We start from the raw sequence: 21,971 nt of genomic DNA, 5'->3' as shown, positions 1-21,971 counted from the left end.
TTATTTTTAATTTCTGAAATGCTTATTTTTTGTATTTTAGCGCCACCCTAATTATAACATACTTTTTCATTGCTAAGACGAAAGACGACACTTTGGTTTTGATAGTTTTTCTTCGCTTCCAGTTTCAATATAACAATGTATTTTTCAACACAGCATCCCTTACAGAGATGTGGGGTTAGAGTTCAAGGAAAATGACAACAGTACAACTTTTTTTTACATTTCTACATGCAAGTCAGTGTAATGAACTGAAACCGTGCCTTACAGCTCTCCACATTTACTACTTCTGTGTGTATAATTATCTGCTAGATGACATCATAATCGTCATTCTCAGAATAGTAAATATGAATCGTGAGCAATTGATGATACGATAGACATCAACCCAAGTATCTCAGTTTTTGATTTTGTGAATCCTTCATCAACTGTAAAGTTGTAACGTGTAACTGTACTGTATATAGTCAAGATGAGATGAAGACAGCTAACAAGATGTCGGTCTCCATGACAACGGTCTTAGGGCAGCTTGGTATTTCCAGAACAGGGAAAAAGATACATCTTGGATAACACTTAGATATATTATCTTTGAGTCGCCTTAAACTTACAACGTCAATCAGATGTTTGCTATGCTTGAAAAGAGAGAAATGACTCCTGTCTGATTAACATATCTCGTGATGATCACTGTACTCACGAGTTTGTATCTGATGACACACACTCAGCACATGTCGAGATCGAAGAACTTCGTCCTGAACGCTTATCACAATCTGTGACGATATCACAAAACATGTTGAAATCAAGATGCATATGTGTAGGAAAATTGACTGATGTCTGCTTCAAAAGATAACATCATTTAATGACCAGAATTGCCTGAAACTAACGCTCCTACCGTAGCGATAGCGAAGAGTAACTTTCCAATGAATCAGTATCGCCATAAGTAAACCTGAGCACATTTTGAGTCCGAAAGATCGTTAGATAATTTCCAAATTCGTTTCAGTACTATGATGTTACCACTGATTAACATTCCATTCCTGATTTTTCAATAAATTTCGGTCAACAGAGGAATAGGGCAGCATCAAAGACCATTAACTTCCTCCAAAAGTAGAACATTAGTTTCCAGGCTACAGGTGCCCTCCGGTCTGAGACTTGTGGCCCTTAGAAATAGATTAACGGCATTGGCATTTATTCATATGACGCCCTCAACGATTTTTTAGAGACATCCGGGAAATGATTTCCGTACTGCCCGGAATTTTATTTTTCATCGATCACCAGTCATATGCAGCACGATCCTAGTGAATTTACATATTATCATTGTCACATGAAAGCGATAGTAGCAAGTCATCGCTGTTACCGACACAAGGCAGTATATCGACGTTTCTTTTTTGAATCAACAGAAATCTGCATGTTGAGATGAACATTAACTAGCCTGCAAACCTTATATCAATTAGCCGGCAAGGCTAAATAAGATCGCAAACTGAACCTAAAATTCATAAAGGCAACATACCAAAGTCCCTTTTCAAGCGCCCTTTAAGTGGTTGAATTTTGTTTTGTTCCGACCAGCGGTGCGAATGCTCCTATCGTTCACTACCACAATTAAATTATTTTTGATGATCTAAGTATAGTTTTCGAATTTCAATATGCTCTTCTGGCGATGTTCGAAAACACACGTTTTTGTTAAAAGTGCGGGTTGATATTAATCGTACTTCATGAAAAACACTTTTGTTTATTGGTCTTACGGTTGTAAATATTATGTAAAATGTAATATAAAACTTAAAATACTACTGTTATTTTGACAATAAAATACCACAGTGCGAGAGAGATAGGTGCTGAAAAGGTGATAATTTGTCAAATATAGTTCAAATGAAATTCACACTCACTTGAACAAGCATGCGCAGTCTCACGATAGCGTTTTTAGATCTCTCGTGGATGAATCATAATACAGCGACCAAACACACTGAATTCATTCTTCAGTCCAGGGGAATTGTGTCAGTTCGCAGGATGTAACAACAATTACATTGAAATGGCAAAAGAATGGCACATGTAATGTATATATGAGGTCCCTTTAATTAAGTTTACCAACAGGTAATTATCCTAAAGCAGTGTATTAACAAAGTCCTGCAATTTTACTTTCTTTCCACCACAGGAATTATGGTGACCTTTGTAGACAAACGGATATTAACCTCTTATCGTTGAAAAACTGTTTAAGTTTTACACCACTAGTTAGTAACAATATAATTCACGTGTACGTCTCTGTCACGGTCTCTTTCTCATGTTTTTTTCATCTTGAGCGATATAATATTAAAATCCTGATATCATGCGCAGTAATGATGTATTTGGTCGCTCTTTTTTACAGTTATTTTTATCGAGGCAACAAATTACCGCTTTATCATCACTGGCAAAACCGAGCAACGCCTGCATAGGAGAATTGCCCGCAGAATGGTTAATATTTGTCAAGTTATTGCCGCCATAAGTGGATCACACCAACTGATACGAACAGTTTTGTTTGCTGAAGATGAAAAGATTAGACACGGTTTTATTACGGTGTCTTGTGTGTGTTGCGTGCCAAATATTCCTCAAGATGGCTTACACAGCGAAACAGGTGCTGCTGGAGCTATGGGCATATCATGCAACATTGATCGTAATTCTGGCGCCGCTTCTGGCCCTGCCCCTGCCGCTAGTCATCGAAGGAACGGTGAGTATAGATGTTGGGAGAAGTTGTAAAGTGTAGACTGGATTGATTGCCCTTATTTCAATTTCAGAAGTTTTGCCACGCCAGGTGTCCCAAATAAACACGGCAAGGTGAACGTAAACATCAGTCTAAGCGAACGTGTCAGGAGTAACCCATTTTCGGAAAATAGTGACGCACGGATCGGGTGACGCTTTCACATCCCCGGCCGTTGCTCCCGATCGTTGCATGGATAAATGACGGTCCACTGTTTTTATGCTAGGAAGCATGCACAATCCTGCTTGAGAAACATCATGCTGAAATTTATTAATATAATATTCAACACAAATTTCCGGCCTCTTTTGACCCTAGTCTCATCTTTAACCACTCGTGTCACGGTAGTGTGACTTATGGAGTTGGGATCGTTTCGTATCTGAAACGTCAAACACGGCAGGTTCTGTCGCTTGCATAAGAAACATTTCAAGGTCGAACTTTTGACGTTAGCTACTCTGGACTTTTAATTTTACAGCTAGGCTATCGCCACAATCGCAACTTTAGCAGCTGTCTGCGACAGTCCCGATAAGATAGTAGTACAACCAAAGGGTATAAACTGCCGTGTGATATGTACGAGATGACTGAAAACAATCGAACCTAGGGCACACAGTCCATGTAGCCGACAATGAGATGCAAATGATATGCGGTCAAGGTCTCCTCAACGAACTTTCAGCTGGTTCTTCACTTTCTACTATTTTTATAGTATTTTTTACAAAGGCACAGACTTATTCTACCTGCAACTTAAAACTGATAGTGATTTTGTAGCTCATTCTTTACTATTTTTCATAGTTTTTGGTAGCCGGTAACAGACACTTCGTGTTCGTGTCGGCTACATGGACGATCTGCCGAACCTAGAGAGTAAACAGTGCGACAGTAACTTGTAATGCTCCGGTGTGTCTGTTTTGGTAGTGATCGTGAATGTTTTTATCGTCCCTTTCGTATACATCTTCCAAGGGATTGTGAAGTTCATCAGGCATTTAGATTTGCCATTACAGTTTAACTGTAATCAAAGCTAGGATATAATGTTGTTGTCAAAACGGCTTTAATGCAGCGCATGATGTGCAATAATGGGTCCGCTGCATTAAAGCCGTTTTGACAACAACATTATATCCTAGCTTTGAACCGTGTACAGACCAAAGTCAACAACCGTAGAACCATACAGTGCATCATAAATTTTCATATACCACAACATATATATTATCCGTATTTTTGTCGTTATTGATTGCTGTGAATGTCGTAAACATCGTTCAAAAACCGACCTTGCCAGAGGGCAGTATTTCCAAAAGGTCACTCCTTACAAAGAAAACACGCGCTTGAATCCATTTTAAATTCCCCGGCCTGAAAAAAATTCATACGTTTTAACACCTGTTAAATAAGTACAACCGTGCACTGCGAGTTAAACGATTTTAAGTGTTTCCAATGGTGAGAATCTCAGATACTACATTCAGATAGATCATGAGAAAATAATAGTATTTCCGTATGAGATTCAAAACTGAGACATAACATGACGTAAAACCTAATTTTCTCGTCAAAACCAAATTGCGTTTCTGTGCATTTTTCTGTGACAAGATACCATTCGAATTGCTGTCATTGGCTCAAAGTTACATCAATCGATTAAAATAGTCTGCGTCAATGTTGACATGTTCAAGGTACGCTGACTAAGGAGTTGCATGAAAACGTCGGGCCAATTCAAATTCAAGAAAAATTTGAACAGCATTCCAATTTCGATAAGTGTGTTTTATTATACAACACTTCTCATAAAATAAACTTTATTGCAATGTTAGTCAGTTATATGAGAAGTCAGTTTATCACATGACCTTTGTGTCATTTCACTGATTGCGCATGTCATCTCGAGAGTCTATCAGAAGCTTTTCGCGTCGGCAGCAATGTTCTTGGATGCCCGCCAACACATCGTTTGTACATTCAACTTTAAGGGACAAAGTCGGCCATTTTTCGTGAATTTTATTTGATGCTAGATACTACTTATATTGTTTGACATGTTGAATATACTGAATGAATTGGTGACCATGCATATTTTCAACCCCGGTTTTAGACATGATACACATGAAACCATCGCGAAAATGAATTAATGGTCATGATCATTAATTCATTTTGTGATGTCTCGTAAAGATGCTGAACAGTGATTATTAGAGAAAAAACACTGAACACATGGTGACTTCTCCTCTCTTGCCGCCAAAAAGCTGTACATGATGAACAGATATCCACAAAGTCTAACCAGCGTGCTATTTGAATGTCCTGTAATTAATGTCTGTCTTTCCCTGGTTTTCATGAGGGCGCTTTCAATCCTTATAGTAATATATATATATATATATATATATATATATATATATATATATATATATATATGTAAGCATATGGTACATGTATCTGTATATTTGCATATTTGCTGACGACAGTACTACATAACGTCTGATTCGACTTTACCTTGTCACTGTGATTCCAACAAAAATAAACCTGTTGTTTTCGACTACATCAGAGAAACGTTGTGGTGAGAAAGTACGTAAGTTAAATTGTGTGTACAATAAAAACACAAATAAGAAATGTTGCTGTTAAACTTTATTGTTGTGTGACATGTTTTTTGTTCAAGAGTTGTCTATTATGATACTTGCATTCAACAGCATTTTTCAAGGTCCTCTTTTAGTTCCGTAGTATTTTTAAGTCCCTCCAAACGTACAGAGTCTCTTGATTTTTTTCCAAGCCCTCTCCAAGAGCAACGATGTTTGTGAGAAACTAAAACACCACAACCCTTTATCCTGTATAGATTGAAAAGAGAACAATAATGATCAAAGAGTTACTGTAGGCTGTCATATCATGCGATTATGTCGAATTCCACAAGACCAATGAAACCTAGATCAAACCATCGCTTTCTTTCACTTTAGAGATGTTCGACAGGCAGAAAGACAGACAGTCAGGCAAAAGGACAGACGGATGGTCAGGCAGAAAGACAGACACAGCGATACGTTCGCCTTCGTAAATGGCGAGATACATTTATTTATCCGTTTGTGATTTCCAGAATTACGTATCACGTTATTGTGCAATGAAAACAAATCAAACCAAATAGACTGCCATTCTGCACTTATTAATTTCGATCCAAACGATACCTTCACATAATATTACATACATCTTTCAAAATCGACCTTTGCCCTTAAACTATTATACATATCGGTGTAAGGGAATGGTTTCTTGGAAACGTTCCTTACCGATGTAGACATATACCTTCGACCTTGACTATAATAACACTCGAAGATGTGACGAAAACAGACACATTATAGAGTCCTGGACAAACTGTCCGATTTGCGTTGACATGATTGTGTAGCAAATACGACAGAGAAGATTGGACGCCAAATGGAGTCGAATTCACAGACATTTTACGACTGAAAGCACATTTCAAGATGCCTCTGATAAAACTTATCACCACACACCAACACTTCTCACAGTCTTTTGTTTGATCTTCCTGATAACATTCAGAATTTGACACAAATTTTTCCTACCTAAGACAAATTTCCCAACAGTTTGAAAGCCGGGGTCAATATTCGAAAAGTGAACATCAACTGCTACCAGATGAATTGCAGTAGTTTTTGGATCTTACAGTTGTCAAATCTTAAACCAAGTTGTGCAGATAAATAGTTCAAAAGTGTTCAGATTACACTAACTAGCTTTAAGTCTTTATCCGTCAGCCTAGAGTGTTACATTTTTCTGCCATAAATAATATGTTCAAGACAATGTCCAAAACAAATAGAAAAGAGATAAGAATATATGCTCATGAATGACAAAATTATGATTAAACATATTGGAGGAACACATTTGCGGAATCAGCGTCAACTAAAACCTACTTTTAAAACTATAGTCTAGATTTTTTTCGAGTTTAGACATAAAAATTATTTCCTTGAAATTTCTTATCCCATTGTTAAACTTACACATATGCGTTTTAATTTATTTTGGTGTTGCATGGTTCTTAAGCATATTTATTACGTTTATTTTATGATTACAGAATCTCAACAATATGTAGGAACGCAATCAAGTTGAATTTTCTTGATGGCAGAGCCTAGCATTGCCGGGGCGTTTTCCTTTTATGTGTAACCTAAGTTGAATGACCTTTTATTATCAGAGGAGCAATCTGATATGATTTATTAACACACATACATACATATATCACATTGTATATGTCCATTCCCCAGGAGTCACGTGCCGCGTATGTTCTCATCGTCATGGGAGTGTACTGGGTTACGGAGGCACTCCCTCTGCCGGTGACAGCTCTACTCCCTTTGGTCCTCTTTCCCTTGATGGGGGTGATGACCGCAGGTAGCACAGCCATAGTGTACCTGAAAGACACCAATGCTCTGTTCATAGGAGGCCTCATCGTAGCAGTAGCTATCGAACATTGTAATTTACACAAAAGAATAGCACTTCGAGTTCTATTGGTTGTTGGATCAAGCGTTCGGTGGTAAGATCAAAATTAATTTCCATTGCGACTTTATTTGTAAATAAATATTGAAGTCTCCTTCAACTCAACCTTTGACCTCTTCCTTCAACTCAACCTTTGACCTCCTCCTTCAACTCAACCTTTGACCTCTTCCGGCATCACTTTTGTCGCTGTTGCTCATAAAGTGGTTGTTAGTGATGGCGCTATTTATAAGGAGAAAATAACCTTGCATATCCAGTTTAGCTGAATGATCACATGTCAATTTTACTACCCGTGTGAGGTGAAACTATTTGATTTGTTTATCTATTTACTTGAGATGGAAGGTGCCGCTTTTTAGATTTTTGCATAATTGTTTACTGATGAATGACCTTTCACTGCACAGAATATGTGTATCCCGTTAGATAAAGTCCCGCAGCCATTTGTGATTTTTTATCTTACTGATGTATTCAGTTTTGTTTGTTTGTTTATTTGTTTATAGGTTGATGTTAGGGTTCATGATTCCAACAGCGTTCTTATCCATGTTCATCAGCAACACGGCGACAACGGCCATGATGACGCCGATCGCCCAGGCAGTGCTATCCCAGCTGGTGAAACCCAGTGACTCTCACGACGATGAGGGCGACGGTACAGATAATCTGGTAGGGGTCATCTCCCTCTAAATTATTACGATCTTTATATTGAACAAATCGGAGCAGTGATTAACGTTTAATCGAATTTAAGAAAAGACAGATTGACTAAGTGACCAACCAATAGATTGTGACAGCACTACCACTAGTAGAAAATATTGCGAGAAAATAGCGAGAAATGGACACCATCTTGCGAGAATTCTCGCAATCAATCAGCGAGAATTTGTTTTTGCTTGTTTTGGCATTTTGCATATTGTCAGCGAGAAAAGCGAATTCTCGCTGTTTTATTGCGAGAATTTTGTTTCTCGCAGATTCATGGCGAGAAAATAAATTCTCGCCTATTGAGTGCGGGGGGGGGGGGGATGAAATCTCGCAGCATTCTCGCACAAAGCGAGAAAGTGTCCATTTCTCGTATTTTTTCATGATATTTTCTACTCGTGTACTATGACATGCTAAAAGGTACAGTGAACTGCTTTTCTGAATTCAGGCTTTTGTAATGGACGCATCTAAGACAGAGGAACAACTAGAAGACCAGGAAGGTGAACAAAATACGACGATAGACAGTGACGTGAACACAGTGGACATCCACACAAAAGATGAAGAAAATGCTGTCCCATCGGTGAAAGCAAACGGCGATCCGAAGTAAATATATACTTTCACTTTTGAAAACAATCAGTAGTAAACTGCTCTGTATACTAGCTATGGGGTACTGATGGCGTCCTCGACAAATGTTGATAACTTTCCATGGAAACCGTGTTTCAGTCCACCATGTATAATCTATACTTGACCTGTTTCATATTTTGCTGCCTTTGCTTGATGAACGAGGTTGCATCTGAAGGCGACTGGGTCAAACCCGCTTTTGGTTTTAACACAGTCGTAAAGCGCACCCTTCGCAGTCAGTCACATGCTCCTTATTATATGACCCTGAGCCTGATCCCAGAATTCCTCAGTATTTTCGACAGTATGTAACTAAAGATATCTATAATGATTTTTTCTTTACTTTGTGTTTTTACTCAGTGCTTTGCTTTAATAAATTATACTCAACCAGGCACGCTTTAAACACGTTCAATAACACTATGAGCAAATAATAGGTCAGGCCCGGAAATTCCATTCCACACACTGCCTCGCCATAAAAATTCCAATAGTTATTGTCCATGCACTCTATAAAGGTCACTAGAAAATTACATTTGTTTGTTTTTACTCGATTCAATCGAATGAAACAACAATGTACCAACAGATGCCGAGATTGTACCTTTTATTCTCTACAATTTATTTGGTGTGTTTTTCCCAGTAGGTCTACTGAAATTTCCAAGAAGGAAGCTCCTCAGCGTATCGCGTTCGATGACCTTTCAGAATCAGACAAGAAGATGAGCAAAGCCCTGATTCTGTGCGTGGCGTACGCTGCGAACATCGGCGGCACAGCCACCCTCATCGGTACCGGTACAAATCTTATATTAACTGGGGTTATTGAAGGGTGAGTTCTGTCATCAAAAATATATATTTCCGACTTGTCTTTTTAATTTAGTTTAGCTGCTTTCACCTGGACAACCTACCCACGATTTCCAAGGCAGGGCGAGTTGTAGGAAGCCGCAAAACAAGAGGCAAATCTTCAATACTGCAAGATAAGCTGTTTAATAAATATAATCATTTGCTGTGACTGACGGTAAACTCTAGGAACAGGGCACTGAATCTTTCCAGCACCTATTTCTGCACCTTCAACTTTCAAGCTGATCACCAACGCTCGTCTCTCTTCGATATCCAGGCGTTACGGATCGAAGACTGGCGTCGACTTCGCTTCCTGGTTCATCTATGCATTCCCTGGAATGGTGATTTTTGAGTTGTTTGCCTGGCTCTGGCTGCAATTCTGGTATCTAGGGTAAGCATCCAAGACACGACAGTGCACACTTTCTCTCAAAATCGAATAAAACGGAAATTCTTCATAATCATGATAGAGATACGAAACATTATATTTGGTAATTAAACAATCAGCTAATAAATTCAGCGCAGTGATTTAATTGATTGATAGATTATTTAAATTACATGTTTTTACTATTATTGTTATCGCATTGTAATAATTTGCGTTTTACCATTTGCAATTCTCTACACCGAGCAAAATCTAGCTCTTGCGCTACACATTATTCGTCCGTGATCGAAAGTTGCCGCAGGGTCAAAAATAATCACGTGTACTTGTTTTATGCAACAAAAATAATGAAAATACCATCAAAGATCGTCCAAAGCCATTGACCTTTAAAAAATGTTAACATTTTTTTCCGTCATGTGAATTGTATCCAGGTGCCGCGGCAACTGCTGTACGGGTTGTCCCTGTGGTAAGGGTGGCGAAGGAGGAGCCAAGGCCATTATCAGAGAACAGTACAGAGCTTTGGGTCCAATGAGGCAAGTTAATCATGATAATAATAATTATTTATTTAAAAACACACTACACATACCTCTCAGTGCGCTTTACACATTCAAATCGATAAAATACCAGCAAAGCAAGACAAGAAATTTAGAGTGTAAAAATAATCAAATAAAGTAAAAAGTGTACATGGTTAAAAATGATGAAAGATTCTACTTAGTAAAAACAGTGAAAGTATAAAAATAATTAAAATTCTAAATAGTAAACAGCAGAAAACGTTAAAATAAAACTCGCATCAACGGTCACTGACAAAATGGTGACCCTTCCAATACATTAGTAATAGTGCTTTAAAAAGATTAATCTTTCAATTGCGCTTAAAACAGTTAACAGAACTAGAATTACGAATTTCAGGAGTTTCATAGAGAAGGTGCACAGACAGAGAAAACTCTCTTCCCGTATGCCTTGTTGAATGTTCCACGCGATGGCACTACACGTAACGAATCACTCGATTCGAAGTTATGATATCGACACTATTCACTTCAGCTAATGATACAATGGAATCATAAACTAAGTACACTTTTTCATGATTTTATTTGATATACATGCAGTGGACTTAAATGAGACCTGGTATGATGATATTTATAACAGTTTTATTGAAGCCGAGAAAGTACTCGAAGATCGATTACTTAAATAATGATGGCTGTAAAGCACCATGGATGACGGGAACGATTTTGCAAGAGCACCCAATCGCATGGCAACAACTTAATTGCAAATTCAAAATTCATTCGCAATGCAGATTAATAACATTGTAGAGGCAAGTCCGCTCAAAATGTGTTGTTGCGTCATATATAAGCCAACCGACAAAACTTTTGTCGCCTTATAGTCAATGCAGTGTTGATAGATATGGACCAATGTTACCATATCTAGTAAAGTTCCAGAATAGTGTAATTTAACGAAATGTACATCTCCCCACAGCTGGGCAGAGGGCTCTGTCTTGATTCACTTCACTGTGCTGGCTATTCTGTGGATGTCCAGGGACATATCCGGATATGGATGGGGCAACCTATTCGAAGATGGGTAGGTATAGAAATTATAGTCATACATGTACAAGCAAATGTTTAATTTGGATGACAACATTCCGTCTTCTGTTAACAGATATAAGATTATCAAATGTTCCGAAACTCTAGTTCTTGAAGTTTATAAATCATCACCTTGACAACGGAGGTAGCAGCGAGACTGTAACATGTGAGGGCGTCATGTGCCATCACCATGGTAAACATGATTGTGTCAAATTCGACCATCGCCCCAATGAAGACGTTTTTGAAACCACCAAGCCGATCTCGCGATAGGCGAGATTCCATAGTATGTATGAGAGCCAATAGATAAATCCACCGGACAGCGACAACACTGTATGTTTATTTTTCGCCCACAGGTATGTGTCCGACGCAACAGCGGCCATTTTTATCGCGGTGCTGCTGTTTATCTTTCCCGCAGAAAAACCAAACTTTCTATGCTGCAGAAGAAAATGTGGTAAGCCATTTAAACTTGAAAGTAGTTAATATATATCAAGTTATACCCATCTCATGGATTTCTGACCAAAAGGATTAAGTGAAGATTTCCACAAAAGCCGACTCTTCTAAGACATTACTTTGGCAGCAAAGCCACATTGCATTGTTTTACCATGTGATAACATCTTAATTTCGCATGTTTTAGGCCAGGAAGAATATCTTAAACTGTTTGCCGCTTCTACGTTAGCCAATGTGGAATCGTTTATTCAATTGCAACAAATATATATTTGCGCATTGCAAGTTTTCATACGGCATTTTGGTTGTGTACAATTATTAAAGTATATTTTTTCTTTGAACATGTGGAAATGCGCAGAATTTGTTCTGTCAACACTGCCTGTATATGTAATGCCTCTATTATTGTGGACAATTTGTAAAATCTAGACTCCAATTCATCAGTAACAATGTAACTAGTGGGAGATTTTGCTGGTTCGTAAAAAGAATTTTAAAAATCAGAAGAACAATTTTTGTTTTTCTCTAGCCTTAATCGATTTCTGCATGAGTCACGATATTATAGTTGATCAATGTTTGTTTGATATTCTGTGATGAGGGCTTTGTGATTCTTCTATAGCAATATACGCACCTCGTATCTTGTCCTGCCATTCTGTACTGTAACAGTACATGAATCTCGGCAACCCTAGACACTTATTGCTCTCTTTCATTTGATATTTGCTCCGTCGCAGCTCAGACTATAAGTCTACTAGAGACAATGCCATGAGCAAAGACCCTAGATGAAAGGGTCATTTAAAAAAGCGTTGAAAGTAGGAAAGACGTGCAAATTTCTCCCGGGTGAGTGACAGACTGCTGTGCGGGGCTCTCTTCCGGCGACCGCCGGGAGAGAGCCCCGCACAGCAGTCTGGGTAACCGAGACTACCCTACACTTAGCTTTCACTGTTTTTATGGCGACTATTATGCAAGAATAGGTATGAAATTACAGTGACATGTAGGTTTGCCTGAAGTATAGAACAAACAACGAAAACGTGTCTCCATCACACAGATAAGTCTCCTATTGGACCAAGGAAGGCGTTATTGGACTGGAAAACAGTTCATCATGGTCTTCCATGGGGCATTGTCTTACTTCTTGGTGGTGGATTTGCACTCGCGGAGGGATGCCAGGTAAGAGAAGTAGCTTTGCATATTAACCCTTTGAGTGCTGTAATTTTCTCCTGCCAAAATTTTAGTGCAAAATTTTAGCAATTTTTACGAATTTTTCTGTAATTATTTTTATTATTTTACACCAAATGGACATCACATTTCATTTGCCACAGTTTTTTTCAAAATTTTGGTAAAAATTTGGTAAAAATTGACCGGGCTTTATTTTTTGAAGGGGACAAAAATAGACTTTGGCGCTCAAAGGGTTAAAAGTATAATGCGCCTCGAGGACAGATAATCGGAGTCTGAAACATTTACAAATCCTTTTTTTTGGTCTACCACTTGTGGGGATTCATTTTGAAGCTTATGGAGTAAATAAACTTTCGATCCAGTTAGTTTTTTGAAAATAATTTTTTTGCTAATAGGCTTAACATAGGAACGGTGGCTATTTTGAATTTCAATATCGATCAATGTCAGATAATTTGTTTCTCTAGTACCAAAACTTTGCAAGGTGACCCCAGATTTGTATTCTTGTTTTGTAAAGAGAATGGTTGAAAGTTTCGTAGAGAAAAGTTTTAGCAAACCTCAAGTCTTTAAGTTTCGAGGCGCGGACTAGCTTAACCTAATTTATGCTCTAGAAGAATCAAGGGTGATAGGCAAGTACATAATTTAGCCTTTCACTGCTGTACTACACAGAATTCACATTCCCTCCGCTGAATTTGACACTTGATGCGCACTTATATACACACAGACACTTTATTTTCGCTGAACGAGCGTTGAGCGCGACTTCACGATATATAGCGACGTCACGTGATAAGGAGACCTGGAAGCATATCTGACAACAAAATTCATCGTTCGGTAGATATGTAACATGCGTAGACATGTGTTTCAGCTTTCGTCACGCTGCCATCGGCGAAAAGAACAAACCTTTCTCTAGGCTGCGTTCACAAATAACGATTTGGGGAGGGGGGGGGCAGGAGGAATCGCGATTGAAATCTTATTTTTTTCAGATCCCCCTAAGTACCCTAAAAAATTTCAAATGCCCCTCTATATGGTCAAAAATTTTCAAGTCCCCCAAGGCCCGCATATTTGTAAAGGATGTGAGTGCAGAAAAAATAAACATGTATTGCGCCGTTCTGCTCACAGGTGTTCAAAATTACCTGTATTAGCACTTTGTATAGTCATATTTCCAAGGCAAGTTCTTTAAATGCATCGGCGAATTTTTAAGATTAAAAGGTCTAAAAGTCAACTTGAGTTAATCCAGCTCTGGCCAGGTCAATTGCTCCTGCCGAAGAGCACACAAAATGACGATCATGAGAGAGTAGGCAAATTGTTAATTCTAGCAAATTGCCATATTGTAAAAAAACTGAGCACAGTGACCAACCAAAAATTTGTTTCAAAACTACATGACATATATGAATTAGATGCTACTCAAAATTGACAATACTGGCAGGTTAAAATATTCCATCAAATAAATGTTTTAATCTCTGAAATTTTGGGTGTAATAATTGCAAATTTGATTAAAAAAATAAATAATTCCATTTGGTCACATATTTTTTTCATTTAGTCTTTACTGTTCAAAGTTTTACTTCTGTATCATTTTATGACAAGCATGTGAAAATTTAGAAAATCAAGCATGGTGACCCCATCTTTTTTCTTTAATATTTGATATTCTCATATGCAAGAATTCCAAAAATTTCCATGTGTTCTTCCATGTGTTGCTCTCTGGCCTGATCTTGTTTACAAGTATGTTTCACTGTCATGAGCGTCATTTGACCCAAACTCTTCTTCAACTACGATGTACATCAGAGTAAGAGCTATCTCTGTCACTGCTCACGTATTGAGTAACAGTGACACTGCAGTAGCAGAGCATTAGGGACTGGTCAGTTTCTTCAGCCTGGGGGGGCGGTGGATTCATGGGGGGGTCACCCTGTTTTTGACTTTGATGATAGGGGGGTCACAATGATTTTGAAATGCCCAATAGGGGGGGTCAGTGTGTTTTTGAATTTTGACACAGGCTCATCATTGCCTAAAATGCTAGTGTCAGCCACAAATTTCATCATTCCGTTGTATTTTTCGGCGCGCCCTTCGGGCGCGTAACTGTAATAATCGGTCATATTTTTCAGCACGCCCAACTTTAACATACCAAGCATACATACATCAGAAATATCTGTATGTTCAATATTTTTCAACGTGCTCTTCAAGCTCGTTACTTTAATATATCAGACATTTTTTAGCATGCCCTTCAGGTGCATGACTTTAATATACAAGGCATATATATCAGAGATATCAGGATGTTTCGTGTTTTTCGGCGCGCCCTTCGGGCGCCATACTTTAATAAATCAGAGATATCTTGATGTTTGCTAAGTGAAAGTGTACCATTATGAAATCTGCATTTCATATGAAAAGGATGACAAATTCCTGATACTTTTCTGTTCTCTCTATGAAAATTCAGTATGAGAAAGCAACATGCACAAATATTTCACAATATATATTTGATACAGTGACTTATTTTAGAGATAGAAAAATGACAAGATATCTTTCCTTCTCATTGATGCAATTATTTTCCTTTGTGTCACAGGTTTTCTGTAGAAAGATGCTTTTTTATGAACAAAATAACAGTAAAAAAGGGCAGTTTTTGTCATTATTAGCTGTGCTTTTATGGTTTCAATGTTACAAGAAAAGGTCCTCTCAGACACTGTACACATCAGATTTGGCTAAAAAAGCTCTCTATGGTTCCTCAGGAGATTTATTGGATGGTTGGCAAGTCTTAACACCCATCAAAGTTTTTGATTCACTGCTTTTTCCTCTTTGATATTAATGATTGACATCCATTTCTGTACAACAGTTCAGGACATCTGGTTAAGCATAGAAAGTGTGAAATACATTCACAGCTCATTCAAAATACAGCTCATTCAAAATATACTGTATTCAAACTTTAAGATTGACACTTTGAAATTCCTATCTTACAACTGACATGTCAACAATTTCATTAAAACATAGAATGACTATTTAAAATATAAATATATGTAAAATGTAAAATTTACGTCCACCTTTTGTTTTACCTATGTCGCGCGCCGGGGGGGGGGGTTCACCCTGTTTTCAACATTTGGAATAGGGGGGGGGTCAGCCACTTTTTGACGTCGGCAAAAAGTAATCCACCGGTCCCCCCAGGCCGAAGAAACTGACCAGTCCCTTAATGATAGTGACACTACCCGTAGGCAGTAGCTGTATTAACTTTGATAATTTTGACAATATTTTGTTCAGTTTTACAACTGCGTTCTTGTTCTACTCCTTACAGTATGTTGAATTGTCCAGTATTCAGCTTACTATCACAGCCTATGTTGTGTGTTTGAGCATGCTGTAGGGAGATTGCAAGAAACTGTAGTTGTTATATTGCATAGAAATATTGCAGAAATCATAAACAGTTGCAGCTTCTGCCCTGTTACTAGGCTCAAGTTTGTTTTTTTACGACAAATAACACGTTTAGATTTTTTCAAGATAAAAGTCATGAAATGTGACAAAATTGTTCTAGATTCTGTTAAATTATTACTAACATTACAACATTTGGATGACATAAAAATGGTGTTTATTTTTCATTGAATTACCTACAAAAAATTGGACTTGGAAATGTAAAACACAAAAGGGAACCAAAAATTTTCAAGTCCCCCCTTACAGGTAGAGCAAAATTTTCAAGTCCCCCCTCTACTACCCCCAAAATTTTCGAATCCCCCACCCCTGAATTCCTCCAGCCCCCTTAACAGTTTTTTGTGAACGCTGCCTTAGAATTGCATGTATGTTTTCTATGACCACGCCCTCAGACAGACTATTAAACTTATCTTTTGTTATTATTTGATCTGACGCAGGTCTCGGGTCTGTCACAGTGGATCGGTGATCAGCTGGCCGTCCTAGACTCCCTGCCGGCAGAGGTCATCATACTTATCGCCACCACCACGGTGTGTTTCTTCACTGAAGTGACAAGTAACGTGGCGATCGCCACAATATTCCTGCCAATTCTAGGTCAACTGGTAAGTTTTTTGGCCCGTTTTGCAAGCAGCAAGTCAACTCCTCGAAATAGTTACACAGGCATCAGTTGGTGTATAGAGTACAGCTTTACGAACGAATCGTTCAGAAATATTGGTATGATTATGCTACTCAAAGATAGTAGATGTCCCATCGACCGATCTAACACCTTCTCATGTTGCAAATGTCATTTATACGGACAAACATAACCTACTTCGAGTACGTATGGTCAGTCGGTGGTATAGAAAACACCATCTTGTCACGTGACTTTGTGTCAGTTTCGTTGTAAATCATGTAAAGCAAGCTGCAAGAGTATGTTGAACGTAACGGCTTGTTTGTCTGGGTACAGGGATAAAGTATTTGTTCATTGGTACCAAGTCGTGTTTGAACATAACTGTTTGTTTGTCTTGGTATAGGGAGAGAGTATCTGTGTCAACCCTCTGTATCTGATGATACCGTCAACGATTGTCTGCTCCTACGCCTTCATGTTGCCCGTAGCTACACCACCGAACGCCATCGTGTTTTCATATGGCCAGTTGACAGTGCCTGACCTGGTTAGTGACTTGGCATCTCAGTGGAATATTTAAGCCAGCGACGGTATACCACGAGATTTTGACCAGTTCACTACGTATATGCACGAGTCGAGCGAGAGCGAGAACGTATATGAAGTGGACAGGTCAAAATCCAGTGGTATACCGTCGCTGGGTGTGATTTATGACTATTATATAATAACAGTATATTGAAATTCTGGAATAGACCATCAAAATAAAAAAGAGGATTTTGCTCTTGCTCTTGCGTGTGCCAATCTCGGTATATCGCGAATATATCACGGTTCTTTTCATGTCTCGACCAATCAGATCTCTCTGCATTTGCGCCATCAATATACTGGCATGATATAATGCTTATTATATCATACCAGTAGATAGGTGGCGTAAATACAGCGATCTGATTGTCGCGACTTGAAATAACTATGCTTTATTCGCGATGTGACACAGTTGGAACACGCACGAGCTCTCTGCTAGAAAAAAATCCGTTTTTAAAAGTTTCACTCGAGAACTTCAATATACTGTGATGATATAACAGCAATACCCACCTTAGCGACGAGTATAATACTCGGTTTTGACCAGTTCCACCCATATTATCTATTGCTCCTTCATATGTAACGTGAACCGATCAAATCTTGTGGTACACCGTCGCTACGTGTGCTTTATTGCTCTACCATCTTTGAATATTAATCATCATGAAACTCAGATGTCTTTGTCAAAACTCTAGCAAGATTACTTTACATACAGTGCAAGAGTACAGAAAGGAAGTCACACGTCTATGAATTGAAATTCACATCTCGTTGAAAGACTCCGCCACCTCTAAGAATACGGTGAATGTAAAGTGCCTTTCATTTATGCAATATATGGCATAGGACGGTTGTATCAACAGGTTATCGTAACGTTGCTTGGATAGTCATTCGAGGCGGGCGGCCGCAGGTCGCCGTTTCCAAGTAAACGGCGACCTGCGGCCGCCCGCCTCGAATGACTATCCATTTACCATGTACAAGAGGGAGGAGTGTTTGTATGCATGGCATATCCATGTCAACGGGTGTGTCCTTTTTAATACAGTATTTCAAACCCCGCGAAGCGGTAATGCTTACTAGTGACTTTCATCGTCAGCTTGTATGACAGTACGAGTGTGCCGTCTATATTCTATGGCGTTTTCCTTTGGGAAACTCCTAACAGTCGTTCATATTACACCAGTGTATTGCGATGAATTTAAAAAAGGACTTATAGGATGTAAATAGCTAATGTCAACACGCAATAATATGGGAACCAGGTATCGAGGACTTCCTCTTCAGTGTTCTAAATTTCAATGTTAAATTCTGGATTAAAGAATGCAGGCCCGTACTTTGGACTCTGGATCTGTGTGTAATTGTTGTACCATATAGGCGTGAGAGTGGAGCGGCCCCTTTACTGTGCACGTTTATAGAAGGTACATTGTAAATTGTACGGAGCAGAAAATTTGTGTCACCTTCGTAAGCGACTGGGACTTGTCTCCTTACGGGATAAGCTACATCAACATTTGCGTTGCACAGTGGGCGGAAACAACGTTTTGAATTGCTGGAATAATTCCTTCAAGCACCACTGTACGGAAGCGTGCCACCAGGCAAGACAGATAAAATACCAGAATGCGTGAGTAAATAGACGGCTTACATGCGTCGCATACTGAAAAAGTCCATCCGACCCTCACACGGCGAACAAATATTAAGTTAAAGCAACTATTTAGCTCTTCGAATTCATGAGGGCCTTTGTCGGTTTATACGTCTTTGTGTGTCTCATTTCAGGTGAAAGTTGGATTTTTCATGAACATCATCGGTATCTTACTAGTCAACCTTTTCATCAATACCTACGGAGATGTTATCTTCGACGTGAAGACGTTTCCCTCCTGGGCGTTGGCCGTCAACTCGACCTGCCTCGGCAACACGACGGCTACTTAAAAAATTCGCCTGGTATCTCGACTTTTCATTCACAAAACACCAGCGTTTACAGTCATTGGCCATGTGTGTCCCCGGGCACTTGTCACGGTGAACTGTCTGTAGAGTTGTGTCTACTTCACAAGGATATACACGAGTACATGTGTTTCGGTAACCAAAAGTTGAACACGCAGTAACACTTTCTGAACGAGAAACCATGTATTCATGATTATATATATATATATATATATATATATATATAATATATATATATATATATATATATATATATATATATATATATATATTCTCCTATACACTTAAAGTAATGTGCATGAGAAATTTTGAACTTTAAATGAACTATTATCGTGCATAATAAAAAAACGAAAGTCAGGACATCACCACGAAAATTTGAATTAAATAAGCATATATGCAAATATGTATGCGATTTTCATAGGGACACGACAGTAAAAAATTAATTTTTACTCCCAACGTGGGATAGACGGGAAAGAAATTGTGAAGTTTTTAGAGTACAAAAATCTACCTCCAGGGGCCGGGGCCGTTCTGTCTTATTTGTACAACATTTCAGCCGCTGTTGTTTGTGTGGATTCATTTTCAACACTGTGAAGCGAATGGACCGTTCACCATTCTTGTGTTTATGATAACCGAAAAATTAATTTTCCGCATAAATGTAACTTTATCATGAACTGAGAGACCGATTTGAATTTTAAATATTGGTGTGATGTATTTTGATCGGGGTATCCTGGTTTCTATTCTTGATTATGAAAGAGAACGAAGGAAGATTTGAGCAAAGGTTTACAACTTTCAGTTTTGAAGTACAAATAATAAATTTCTTCTCATATACCTCGCATTCCAAGACAGTCACATGGTGGACGCAATGCAATTCTCTCCCAGTCTAATTTTCCCCACATACTCGGATATTTCTCATTATTGTTACTTGAAAGCAATAATCGTCTACCTTCGACGTTACTTTTCGAGTTCATATGGCGAGGATCGCAATCTTATATTATGATAAATGTGGTGTAGTGGTCAAAATTTGTTTTCAGTCACTCGATCTGAACACAGATAAATCCCTGTGAGAATCCGTTTGCCATTTGCACAGACATTGTAAAACATACCTCATAAAGATAAACGTCTGATGCAGAGTCACCGTTACTCCAAGTTCTCCTTTGTTACATCGCCCGTCTTCAGTTGTCACACGTGCCAGCCGTGCTCACGGGCCGTCCGAAGGAAACTTCATTCGTAGAAAAATTACAAAATAAAACTCTGGTACCTGCCGGGTAATTGATATTCATCATGATCAAGGATTCTGTTTCCACACCTTCAAGTTTAGTGATGCGCACTGACCTTGAGCGCTTGACCTTCACTTTGATTTCCTTCTCGTCTTGCTTCACAACACATTAAGATGTCATGAGCGTATTATTTTGCTCATCATAATTGATATATTGACCCTTTTGATCGAGAATTGGTAGCTGTTGTAGGCTTTACCCCAGCTCATGTGGGTTACCCGCTGATAATGGCTGTGTTTGTAAGCCGGTGCTATGGTTGACTCGCATTGGGAAATGCAAAGAAAATGTCGTTATAACACTCTCCTCTCCTGGAATCTGTCACCAATGAGAAGCCGTATAGAAAAAGTCATTTTTACAGTCCACTTGATACATGTATGTGGTACGAAGCAGTGGACATTTAAACAAAACGATCTACGTTGGTCATTTTAAATTTCAAATATGTTTGACATCTGCCTTCAAAATATTTTTTTTCCTTTCTGACGAGGGCAACTATAAAATATTTACACATTTTCAAAAACTTATGACATATGAAAACTTATGACAACGTTGACTTCGACATGGTTGAAAACTCGCATGGCCACCCAAGTGAACTTGAAATAATGACTCCTTGAGGGAATGAGATGGCGGGTCTTTCAGTTTTCCGATGACTTCGCCATACTTGTTGTTTCGTGTGACAATGATCTAAAGAATAGGGGGTCTTTTGTGTCTTGGAGCATTTAGATAGCTGAAAAAAATCGGCATGGAGACCATTTCTTTACAAACCGCCTCATTAGAGCATATGGCTTGCTGTCACTTTTTGTCGTCTGAGTGGCTTCCATAGCCACAGTACAGACAAATAGAGAAACTGTTTCTCTATTTGTCTGTGGCCACAGCAAAGTACGCTTTGCTATGTATCCTTCGCGTCAACAGTGCTCGGTCCCGGGCGCCGATATATATATATATATATATATATATATATATATATATATATATATATATATATATATATATATATATATATATATATATATACTATCAGCTAGATAGACATCTGTTACAATTCAAAATTTTGAACAGAAGGCGAAAACTTGTGGCATATCATGGGATCTCTCGACACAAGTGTAAATTAAGTTTACGATGCCCTGGTGCTGTGATGGGATGTTCCATTGTATTGGTAGTAGGTAGGTCTTGACATGTAAGGTACAAAATAAACGTGGAGTGAAATTTTAAAACAATCTTAAGAAGCAAGGACAGCAATAAGATGGGTCCCATGAGTTTGTAAGTTTATCGGTCCTCTCCGAAGTCAAAGGAGAAATTCAGTGGTGAAATTTGAAAAAGAACTCATGAGATATAAACAGCAGCACATAGGTGATAGGTTGGTGCAATTTCATTGGTCCTTTTCGAACCA

General features: G+C 38.5%; 1 protein-coding gene across 2 annotated transcripts; it reads left to right on the top strand.

Annotated features, from left to right (window-relative positions):
* Positions 1 to 1,981: 1,981 nt before the first annotated feature.
* LOC139145406 (Na(+)/citrate cotransporter-like) lies at positions 1,982 to 19,510 on the top strand. Of its 2 annotated transcripts, none has more exons than XM_070716553.1 (14): positions 1,982 to 2,070; positions 2,342 to 2,680; positions 6,907 to 7,172; positions 7,630 to 7,789; positions 8,265 to 8,419; positions 9,072 to 9,251; positions 9,540 to 9,653; positions 10,070 to 10,171; positions 11,109 to 11,210; positions 11,566 to 11,663; positions 12,696 to 12,814; positions 16,657 to 16,818; positions 17,230 to 17,367; positions 19,146 to 19,510. In XM_070716553.1, the coding sequence occupies exons 2-14, from the start codon at positions 2,501 to 2,503 to the stop codon at positions 19,296 to 19,298; spliced, it is 1,929 nt and encodes a 642-aa protein (XP_070572654.1). In that variant the 5' UTR covers positions 1,982 to 2,070; positions 2,342 to 2,500; the 3' UTR covers positions 19,299 to 19,510. The 2 variants fall into 2 exon arrangements, with proteins under 2 accessions (XP_070572654.1, XP_070572653.1); XM_070716552.1 differs by having other exon boundaries at positions 1,984 to 2,070; positions 9,069 to 9,251; positions 19,146 to 19,509.
* Positions 19,511 to 21,971: the final 2,461 nt, after the last annotated feature.

The sequence above is a fragment of the Ptychodera flava genome, chromosome 12 (assembly GCF_041260155.1).
Source record: "Ptychodera flava strain L36383 chromosome 12, AS_Pfla_20210202, whole genome shotgun sequence".
NCBI lineage: Eukaryota > Metazoa > Hemichordata > Enteropneusta > Ptychoderidae > Ptychodera > Ptychodera flava.
This window is presented reverse-complemented; position numbering and strand designations above follow the sequence as displayed.